General features: G+C 35.5%; 1 protein-coding gene across 1 annotated transcript; it reads right to left on the reverse strand.

Annotated features, from left to right (window-relative positions):
* Positions 1-4134: 4134 nt before the first annotated feature.
* On the reverse strand, positions 4135-7936 carry LOC139528693 (fatty acid-binding protein-like; the record flags this gene model as incomplete). The annotated part of the gene is given in 4 exon segments (XM_071324815.1): positions 4135-4380; positions 5780-5857; positions 6932-7042; positions 7767-7936. Coding segments are annotated over 3 exon segments (335 nt in total), but the record flags the coding sequence as incomplete, so codon positions are not given.
* Positions 7937-12402: the final 4466 nt, after the last annotated feature.

The raw sequence follows: 12402 nt of genomic DNA on the forward strand, positions 1-12402 counted from the left end.
ATACTCTAGGTTCTCTGTTCCCCTCTCTGTCCCTGGCACCTACCTCTGGGCCCACTATATCTACCTCCGCTACTATGCCTTGGGGTACAGACTCAACTACTGAGAGGCCAAACTTCATTTGCGGGGACTCACTCCGGCCTCCTGAGTAGTCCCGTTTAAGTTTAATGGTCCTGTTGCTGTTCTGCTTGACTGAATTGTGGAGGTAACAGTTCTATTCCTCTCCTGTAAATCCAGACAGTCCTTCGTAATATGTCCAGGCTTAAAACAATGGTAGCACACTCCCTCCCATGGAGGCCCTCTATCAGTGGAGGGACCCCCTGAGACGGACTTATCTCTATAGTTTGGGCATTCCATTTTGGAATGGCCCCTCTCCCCACAGTGGTGGCAACTTTCTGTCCCTGTCTGTCTGCCAGGTAAGCAGCTTCCTGCAATGGGGCTTGTGAGGAGTTGCTTGAATTGGTCCATCATGTCGTCTAATTTTTCATGGACTTGACTAAGTTTGTTTTCAAACTTCTTATCAGACTTTTCTAACTCCACTTTCCATGTACTGACTGGGGCCCTCTCAAGGGGTATGGTATCCCTTACATGGGGCCCCTGATACTCACGGAAGGCCTCATTGTGGTCTCCATACTGCCCATCAGTTACCTGTCTAACCTCACGCCTATTTGGCTTACCATATATTGCCTGTGTGTTATGTTGGAATAGCCGTATTTTATCTATGGCCTCCTCAATACTTTGGGGCTGAAGGTTAGAGATTTGCACTCCCAACTGTTTGTTTTCAATGCCCTGGCACAGTCGCATTACGGCTTGCTCGTACATGTAATCGTCAGGGAGGTTTCTAAATACCCTGGTGGCCAAGGACAAGACCCGATCAGCCCAGTCCTCGAGAGACTCCTCAGGGGCTTGCCGGGCATTGTTAAACTGGACCTGGGCAGTCTCAGGGAGCGCCTTGAAACCAAACCGCTTGTGAAGCTTCTCCACAAGCTCCCTATAACTCACTTCCCTGTCTCTTTCTGTTATGAGGGCATAATATTCACTGGCTTTTCCCTCAAGACACCAGCAAAGTTGGTCCTTGCATTCCTGTGGACCCCATTCACAAACTTCCGCATACCTTGCAAATTTTATGAAAAAGGCCTGCCAGTTGCCCTTCCCGTCATACTTAATATTTTTTGGGGCATTGGCAACTTTAGAGATGCCACCTAAAGTTCCTCGTGCCCCACCTCTGTTGTCAGGTCCCCTTGTGTTTTCTTTAGGCCTATCCTCATTATATGGTACTGGGTAGGCCTGTTGTCCATAGCCCACCCCTGCGGTGACCCCTTGTGGGAGCACCGCTGTATACCCTTGATTATACTGGTTCTTGGGTTGCCTATCCCCATTGTCATGAGATGGGGTCTGCCTTTTGTCCGCACCCCTATTGGCTTGCCCCTTGCCATACTTACTGCAGGCCATCTCGTACTGTCCCCCACCAGTGTTAGCTTGTTGGGTACAGGGTGCTGACCCCTGACCTGCATAGTTGCTTGCGTGACCCATGGGGTGTGAAGGTGTGCCCCAATAGTTCAGGGTAAGTTTGTCCCACGCACTGTCTTTACCTCGACAATATGGCTTGTTCCCAATACTACCCCTGTACATGTGGTGAGGGGGACTACCTTGGTTTGGGTCACCAATATCATGGTGACTCCACTCTTTTTCCTGTAACTGTTCCCTGTAGCCCCCATCCCAATTCCCTGTGGGTTCAGGTCTAGCATTTGCATCACCGGGATATGAACTATATTCAAGGAAGGCAGAGTCCATCTGGCTTGGCCCTTTCAAAGGCCCAGGACTTTGCCCCTGGTGCCATGCTTCTTGTCTAAATGCAAATTGGCCTTGTACTTGGGAGGGTGTGCCCTGTGGGGCAATGTGTCCCCTGTCTAACATCTCACCATGCCTGCCTTGGGCCTGAGGTGGTGGTCCAATATTTTGGCCACCTCCATTTGGGCTGAAGTCCAGCCTGGATAAGAGGCCCCTTGTTACTCGTAGGTGGGAGATAGTGGACAAGTCTGACTCGGTCACAAAGCCCTTGCTCTCCCTAATGTCCATTATTTGCTCCCCAGTTTTTATGCCTATACCTGGGAGCTGGAGTAACTCTTGAAAGCTACAAGTGTTTAGGTTTACAACCGACATTTGTAACTGTAAATCACTGAACAACAATTTATAACAAAGTTTATTTATTTAAAGAATAAACAACAACAAACAACACACTCAATACCACAATTTATTTATTTAATAACACAAATACTAGTACTACTGCTTCGGGTAACCCGTCCTTCTGGTCTGCGGTTAACAAAAGTAAACAAAACAATAACACAAAGACTGGTAACCCGTCCTTCTGGTCTGCGGTTAACACAAGTAAACAAAACAATAACAATAACAATACGACTGGTAACCCGTCCTTCTGGTCTGCGGTTATCAGAAGTAAACAAAACAATAACTTGTCGACTGGTAACCCGTCCTTCTGGTCTGCAGTTACCGGTGACTGGTACCCAGCTGTCCCTTCAGGATCAGCAAGGTAACCTGACGTCTACTTGCACAATCCTTTCTCCTAAACAACCGTGAAGTATTCCTCCAAAATACTCCACGAGTGCCTGAAATGACTTATTCCCGCGCTGGAATAAACCAAATCACATTTCCCCTCCTGTCTTACTATTTTTTGCCGTACACTACCTGCACGGCAAAAACATAAAAAATACTCAATAATACACAAAAATCAGGGGTTCTACCGCGCTGCAAAACCCCTGAAATGTTATGTAATATTCTCTACCAGAGTATTACACAACAAAAAACGATCGGCAAAGGTTTCCCCCGAATCCTTTTCCGAGGGAAACACTGTCGAAGCGAACGTCGCCTCAAATCACAAAATGAGCTCTTAATTGCAATGCACCACGCAAATAAGTGCTCGCAGCGCCAATGTTGTGATCCCGAGTATAACTCAAGATCGATATATACCTTGGATGGTCGTTCCTGCAGTCAGGAACGGCCGATTGCTCTTCTGGTGATATTAGACGTCTGCATATAGCCATTAGTTTCAACCGGAAGAGGATGCTTTCTGGGTAGTTCTTCGGACATCTCTTGCTGGTCTGTCTGATGACCTAAAACTAACCCTACGGATACTACACAAACAAAAGATTTAAAAATACAGATTGACTGACACGAATCCCAGTAGATCATACTCGCATGTGGCAATTATCGTGATGATCATGCCAGTCCAAATCTGAGCAAAAAGGTGAGCAGCAATTATATATCAAGGACATCATGACAGGATTTGCAAGACTGGAATATCCCGGAGAAACAAGGGCGTGTAGATATGCTCTAGCACTCATCAACATTGTCCCAAATATTGGTAAATAGTCGTTCAGATGGGGGGTCGATAGCTCAGAAAGGCAATCCATCTAGGAGACACAAGTTTAACACGGAAATCAATTCGAGGGATCTTAGCTTGTAAACTTTGGCTAGCATCTGATTTACAGCAGATTTCAGTCAGTATGTAGCTAATGGTAATATCTTTGGTTAGCATGCTTGTTAGCTGAACCGTGAAGTCATTGTTATGTAAGGTAAACTTCCCTCCTTTAATAGTAGACTAGCCCAACAGATAAAAAATCTATATCTCTGTAGGACTAAGCTACTTTAAAAGGAGGGTAGTATACCTTACCTAACAATGACTTCACGGTTCAGCTAACAAGCAAGCTAACCAAAGATATTACCATTAGCTACATACTGACTGAAATCTGCTGTAAATGAATAGAACATCAACTATAAATTCACTGGGCCTGCAGGTAAAGGGGTTGAGCACAAGACTAACTATCTCGTCTCATAAAACACTTGGTATGGAAACCATGCCAGAAAGTTTTCAATTGTTTGTACATTATGTGTGCTCTAGCTGCTAAGCTTTCATTTGCAATCATAGCCCCCTTCTTTTACTTTAGATATTTAAAGTAAAGTATTGGCTTCATTTTTTATGACTGTTTTCGCTTTACTTTCTAATAATGCTGTGTAGGATATTTATACTTATTCACTTTTGTCCTTTTATAAGTATTTACCAAATCTGATTAAAATGGTTAATTAACCATTAAATATAAAAAAAAAATAAGATTACTAAAATTCATCGAATGATTATTTATCCATTCTAATACAGTACAAGTATTAAGTGAAAATATCATGACATACATAAATTTATCCACGTATAAACAAAAATAAACTATGAAAATATTTCTATGGAATAAGGCTAAATTAGGCATCCTTTGTACAGCAATAAAGTATGTACTATTTCTGTAGACGAAGCAGTGTCAAAACCACAAATCAAAACAGGTCACTGGTCTTGAATAATATCACATGTTTATATACCCTCTGAAAAAAAGAAAACAAAATGTTCATGATCATGTAATACAGACTGAAAATTTTAGAAGTAATACATAGCCGAGAGGGTAATGAATAAAATCGTAACCCTGAGAAAAATTGTCAACCGTGGTAAAACCAAGGTTGACAATATTTTTCATAAGGTAACAACTGCTCTGTCACCCTTTCGGGAACATTTATTTACTGAATGTTCTGTCAAAAATATAATAACAATCCTTTGGTTAAAAAGAAAAAAATAGACAACACGAAAACTAAGCAACACGAACCCTACCAAAAACTAAGGTACTTCGGAAGTGTAAGCAGATCCTGCTCCACATGGGTGGATAAGTTGAATGGGGTTTCGAGTGTTCATGAAGGGTAAGGGTATCCATATTTCAAAACAATCTCATTTTATTAAATACATGAAATACATGTTTAGAGATTTGAACATTTTATATTATCATGCTATCGTTGAATTTGCATTGTAGTCGGTTATTCGTCGCTGAAATTATAATGCTTTGAAATTGTTGCCTATACCTTTTCCGTTTTAATTTTAAGCTGTGTCAATATTTACTTTTCACCCTGTCAATTGTCCATATCCTTAGGAAACGGTACCCGTATAAAAAATAAAAAGTACAATCACAAAAATACTAAACTCCGTGGAAAATTCAATCGGAAAGTCCCTAATCACTATGCAAAATCAAATGACAAAACACATCAAACGAATGGACAACAACTGTCATATTCCTAATTTGGTACAGACATTTTCAAATGTAGAAAATGGTGGATTGAACCTGGTTTTATAGCGCTAAACCTCTCACTTGTACGAGTCTCATCCAATTCCGTTATATTTACAACGATGCGTAAACACAACAGACATAATGAATAAATTAGTCAAAATATGGGTACAGCAGTCATCACTGTGTTACAATCATAAAACAAACAATTTTACAAAAAAACACAAAAGCATCTATCAAATTAAAACACATTCATTGCAAAAATACTTTTGAAATCTGTTGTGGGCATCAAGTTATATGTTGGCGTACATATTTTTCATTCGATTACTATCTTCATTAATCGCCCTTATGGAGAATCATTGTCAATAAAGACGAGTTAATATAGTATGTTTTAATGACATTTGTATAAAACACTAAGTAATAATAAATTAATTCAGCAGACTGTGTTTGTGTGGGGGTAGATGTGGGCGTGTTTGATTGAGAATTTCTTTTTTCTTTCGTTTTGGACAATAATAACAAATTGTAAATATAATGTATATATACACAAGAAGTTAAGAAACAGTGAGATATCTTTTTTGAAGTACAATTGGTCATCTGAGGAACACCTGATATAATTGAATACCACCCGATAACATTAATTTTTAACTATTTAAATTCTCTGTAGATAAACCTACCATATATAATCTCAATCAGCCTCTTCAATTGACTGGTTTGAAATATCGTATACATTTAACTTCTCCGACCCACATCGTCTAAAATTAATATATTATTTTATTACAAACGCAGAAATGATTTTTTGTGAAGAATTGCAGGGAAAATGGCTTACATCATTAAATGTAATAAGTTGTTTGTTTGTATTTTCATCAATTAACTTAGATGTTATTTGATTATCTTTCTTTTTAAATATCACGTGAATTTCACATGAAGGAAAAAAAAACATGTGATTTTTTTTTTACGTGAAATTCGCATTAGTTTCACATGATTTTACTGTATGAGCTCGTTTGAGGCGAATTTTATGTGAGAATCACACAAATTAAAATTCATATAAAGTTCATGTATGCAAAAGTTCCCCGTATATTCATATGCATTTATTTTTACTTGTTAAACCTTGCAATACATATAGTGGGTGGTTATATCCGATTGAACTACGTTTAACTAATCAGCTGGAATAATTATGGCTATAATGGCGTTTATTTGCCGTTTAGTCAATGTGTGAATAGTGACATCCGATAAACCAAATCTGATTCCGGACAAATGTTGGATCTTTTTTTCATTACAAAGCAGTGTGGTACTACATCAAAGGTTGGGAAAGTAATTACTGTCGCCACAACATAACACCTTATGCAAATTAAACTTAATATTTGCTGAACAACGTTTCCGATCTGTCGTGATTATGCAATTGTCAGCAGTTCCAATAATTGCATGACAGACAGTATAGAATAATTCTCGGCAAATACCAAGAGAGAAAGACCCGATAGTGACATGATGAACATGTTCATTCTTCTTATGTTGCCGTTTGCTGATTGGTTTAGTTATCAAAGGTACCAGGATTATAATTTAGTACGCCAGACGCGCGTTTCGTCTACATAAGACTCATCAGTGACGCTCATATCAAAATAGTTATAAACCAAACAAATACATAATTGGTATTTTAATCTTTTCATGTTTTTGTTTGACAAACTTGCATGTGATAGCATCAGACAATTATATAACACTACTAGATTGAATGTGTCAAAAAAGTGGTTCAATGGTATCTTCACAAATAATGAATTTTTGTGAATGGATTCCTGATCAAGGACAGATGAGTATAAGCAGTATACACGAACCTGTACTAGTTCATCGTTAAGTTTCTGTCGTTGGAACGTCTGTGGTTTCTGTTTGTCGTTCATTGGTTTTGCGTCCGTTATTAGTTTTTTATCTTCCCACCTTGTTTTACACTACAATATAATATCAGTAAACTATTTTCTAAATGTAATGTAATATTGTAACTCATTGTTATGAGAGTCTTGATAGGGTTGTCCATTGATACACGTGTTTCCCTCGGTTTTGGTTTGTGACCAGAAAAGAGAATAATGTCAGCATTTTAATTGGACATTATCCTGATAATAATATGGGGATTTCAACACTAAGGCTTTAATTGCTGCCTAATAACTTCAAGTATGATTGAGAACTCAACCAATCAAAATGCTAGCTTTGTGAGCACAAATGTTGTTTTCTGAGCTCTGAAGTAAAGTTTTATGACAAAAAAAAAAAACAGGTTTGTAACATATTTTCGTAGGGTGCATGGTATTTTAAGTTACACTCTGTCATGTACATTCCTTTTCTCAAAGTTGGGTTTTGTCTGATCTGAGCAAGAAAAAGTTAGTTTAGCGATCATCACATTTTCAAATTTTTCTGTTTTTTCATAATCCCTCGAAATGAGCATACTCGATGACGGATATTTAATACGAGATTTGCACTTTTCAAATTCATCATACATCCGAAATTGAAAGATTTCCTAAAGTTATATCGAAATAAAGCCATTGTTTTCAAATAATTAAGCTCAGAGAAAAGTGATATGAATAACCGAAACACGTTGATCATACTCATTGACCAAATTTAGCGCTTTTGCACGAAAAAACAAAAAAATGTTTGTATTCTAGTTTTTGACTTTGCACTTACATTCATTTCCGATCCTTCAAACGATTGTACATGTTCTTTATCTAAGTCAAATGTTAATACTTGGTTGAAAAAGCTCACTTTAGAAATCATTTTAATAATACCATCTTCAACTGTAAATTCCACTGTAGGAGTGGCAGCTCCAGCTAGTTTCCTGAACACAATATTTAAACCTACAAAAAAAGAATACATGTAAAAAAAAGAGAGTTTCAAATCAATTAATACACATGTAGATACAATGTAGTTCTATTTGTAATTTAAAAAAAAACATGTCGACCTCTGTGTTTTAATGATTTAATGGTTAACATAATTTGCCTTTCGTTCTGTATATTTTATTGTGTGGTTGAAAAACACTTATTATAAAGCCAACTGCAACATCAACATAGTTGTATGATACACGTGGAACAGGATATTTTACAACCCTGAAGCACCGGAGATATCGCCCCGGTTTTGGTAGAATTCCTATTACTCCGTCTTTATTTCTCTTTGTTGTGTTCTGTAGCTTTACATTTATAGTGTTGTTTCTTGGCCATGGAATTATTTGTTTATTTTCGACTTATGTCCCTTTGCTATCTTCCGCCTCTATTATACCACCGTCGCTGGCTAGCCATAGCCATACCAGCATGTATTATAAATACTGTGACCGTATCTGTTTGCGGAAGTTCAATTATCTTTGACGAAACCAATTCCAAATATAGAAAACTAAAATGTGTGATGCCAATCTTATGGCGCCTGGTGAATATTTCTTGAAGACCTGCTTACTGCGTCGAGAAGTTTGAGAGGCCATATATATAAAATATTAGAGCACCTAAAATGCAAATGCATCAATTAGAAAAATCAACCTTGGTTTAATATCAGTCAAATAAATTATACTATTTACATCAATGTAGGAGTACCTGTAGTTTAATACAACTTCCATTTTACATGTAATACTGATTATCGAATATAAATAATAAAATGAAAACATAAAATCAATTTACAAAAAAATTAAATACGACATCTTTCGAATCGCCCTTTTGTGAAACCTCAACTTGAATGTAATGTTATAATCATGACCTTGGGATGTAAATGAGACAGTTTCATTGACGACTTTACCTATATTGATCTATACAGAAATTTAAGGAGGCATAGTTATTTTATAAATTGTATCGTATATTGAACTCTTACTAGATCTATTATGTTCTTCGATATACCGCCAAGCTTGAAGCATTTCCGGATAATAGATACAATTGTGTTTTCAATTCTGTCGAATTCTATAAAGACATTGTTGTAAGAAAATAACATGAAAATAAAATACACCGTTTTCAAACTTGTTTAAAACTGGAACTCAGTACTTTTAAAATCAATTGTTCCCTTTGTAAAATAATTCAAAATGAATTTCCTCAACCAAAAATGGATAGATATGACCATGGTGTATAATTCCGTACGTATATCCAGCACTTTTTTGTTCGAATTACGTTTACTCGTGGCCGCTCGAGATCTATCAAACGTTCGGACAGGTTTATATCAAATGTTTTAGAGCATTACATTTTTAAAAGGGTCAAAACAGCGGATTGCAGACCTCTGTCAAGGATTTTGAGTGTTTCAACCTGAGACTAAAGGAAGATTTATTGTAAACGTTATTATTTATCGAAATTACAAAAAAAAGAGTAATATATTTAATATAAAAAAGATGTGGTAGAATTGCCGATGAGACAACTTTTCACAAGAGACCAAATGACACAGAAATTAACAGATACAGTTTACTGTACGACTGTATGACTGTGTTTGATGTTGTTAAATGATTATAAAATAGTTAGTAAATAAGTTTTGATCGTGGTCAATTAAATGTTTTAGAAGTAAGGAAGTTATGTAAGATGTTTTGATGATTTTCAAAATATTTTGTGTATGCTGCCCACATTACAGTTTTTTTTTTTTTTGGTTTCTTTTAAATACTAACATTTATTTTTATTTGTTACAATTCTAAATGTTAAGTGGGAAAGTTAAGACATTCAAGGCTTTTGAAAATAAAATATTCATTCAAAATGCAATGTTAATTCAAATTAAAAGAGGTCAATTTGGGAAACTTTTATGTGTGAATGTATTTGTTCATTGTTATCTATGAAAAATAAAGCATTTTAATGGGATGATATTGAAATGAAAATAAGTCAATCAGGAAAACTGTGAAAGTACATGTGATAATTCTAAATGTTAACTAGTAGAGATAAGACATTTTGTGCGATTATATTGCGATAAAAATCAGTCAATCAGGAAAACTGTGAAAGTATTTATTATAATTCGAAATATCAACTGAGAAAGATGAGGCATTTTTGATGAATTGATATTCAAATAAAAATTAGTTACTTATGGAAACTGTGAAGGTATTTGTTACAATTTTAAATGTTAATTAGTAAAGATGAGGCATTTTTATGCATTGATATTCAAATAAAAATAAGTCAATTATTGAAACTTTGAGGGAATTTGTTAATATTTCAAATGTTAATTAGGAAAGATGAGGCATTTTAATGCATTGATGTTCAAATAAAAATAAGTCAATTATTGAAACTTTAAGGGAATTTGTTAATATTTTAAATGTTAATCAGGAAAGATGAGGCATTTTAATGCATTGATGTTCAAATAAAAATAAGTCACTTATGGAAACTGTGAAGGTATTTGTCATGTCTGTTACAATTTTAGAGGTTACTTAGTAGTTGGGAAAGATGAGGCATTAAATGCATTGATATTCAAAAAAAAAAGTCAATTTGCGAAACTGTGAAGGTTATCATATATATATATATATATACAAAAGTTTTTGTTTTTCTGTTTATGGACCTTATCTTTTAATACTCTTTATTTATCATTTCATTTATTGAATATCACGTTCGTGTATATACAACTTATTAAACAACTTCCTCTATAAAATGTGGTATGTAAATAGATGAAATATATGCACTTTTTGAACCCGAGTATAATGCACTTTGAATTATTTTTCATCAATGAATTTGTTCATTGCGTAACCAGTAACATCCGCATGTATTGAGTAAATAGTCAAGTATTCCGTTTGAACTTAAAACGATAAAATATTTCGTTAGAACTAATAGCATTATGGTCCTGTCGCATTTATTTAAAAAAGATGTATTTATTTTGATTTATTTCTTATAATAAATTTTAATTTAAAAAGTTTGTAAATAGTTCAATGATTAAAAGTACACTGAAATAAAATATGCGCAGTTTGCACGAATTTTAGTCACTCTTTCGTTTAATACAGCACGCAACAATTTGCACTTTGGCTAGCGGTGATAGATACGTAATAATATAACTGCCATGCAATTTGATTTGACAGTGCATTTGTACCTGTAATTTATACTGTAGTGTAACTAAATGACTTAAAAGTTTGTAAGTGAAGTTTTCTTTAACTAGCTTTAGCACGAACTTCATTTGTTTTACTAGGTTCCATACGTCACTACAATTAGAATCCATTAGATGAATTCGTCTAACTTTAGGAACGAGACGAAGTAAGTTACTAACAGTTTTATTTTTTTAAATTACAGTCAGTTTCTTTCTGTTCTACTGTAATCATAATGTTAACGAGTTTATTAACTTTGGGTGAAATAACCAGCAATGTAATTTCTTTCAACCCGAGCATATCATTTAATTTGTTGTGCATATTTGTAATAAATGTGATTAAGGTTAATTCTAAGTCATAAAATAACCAATGAGAATTTTTGAGAAGTTAATTCTAAGTCATAAGTTAACCAATGAGAATTGTTGAAAGAAATAACAACGAAATTCAAAATCTACATGTAACTAAAAATACAGACAAAATCGCATAGTTGTTTTAGACGTCAAAAGGCAACATTGACCCAACGGTTCATTTTCCTTTCTAATAAAGAAAGGATCACAAGGGTTAACCAGGATATAGACTTATAGTTACCCTCGAACTTCCTTTGTCCAGGTGGAAAAGCCTTATTTAACTAGGACGTTTGTTTTGTTTTTTGGGGATGTATAAATACGCCACCACGTCTGGTCAGACTAGACACAATGCATTCGATGCATCTAGTAGAGAGAGTGTATCGGCCTCAACATGTAAAATAGTTCTTGTAACAACTTTCTTGATGATCTGTAGGTGGTCTGTTGCGAGGCCACATTTATATGTGTCCCTATCCAACGTACAGCCATTTTTGCATGACAGTCCATATAACTGTATCACAATTGACCTCTATCTTACCGAACCTACCTATTGTATCATTTGTCACTTTTCTCTCGTCCTAAACACTCATGAAACATTTTCCGCTGGACGTAAAACTAACAACAACAATCCATCAATCAATATAAAGATAAATAAAAGTTTCACAGCTGTTAACTTTCCATTTTCATGTTGTTTTTGTGTCGATAAAACCTGACACAATAAATTACTGATGTGTTAAAACAAAGGAATATAAACTAAGGACATTCCTCGTATCATCTGGATGTGTTTTAAAGTGAGGCACTCGTTATCGATTTTAAAAAAAGAGTATAATTTTCCATGTACGATAACGGGGTATATATTGTATAATTTATCCAAACCAGTCTCTATGACTAAGGCATATAATATTAAATCATCTGACCATTTCCTTTATCAAGGTTTATGAAATCGTTCATGTTGTTTTCCAGTCTTATG

The sequence above is a fragment of the Mytilus edulis genome, chromosome 6 (genome assembly GCF_963676685.1).
Source record: "Mytilus edulis chromosome 6, xbMytEdul2.2, whole genome shotgun sequence".
Classification (NCBI taxonomy): domain Eukaryota; kingdom Metazoa; phylum Mollusca; class Bivalvia; order Mytilida; family Mytilidae; genus Mytilus; species Mytilus edulis.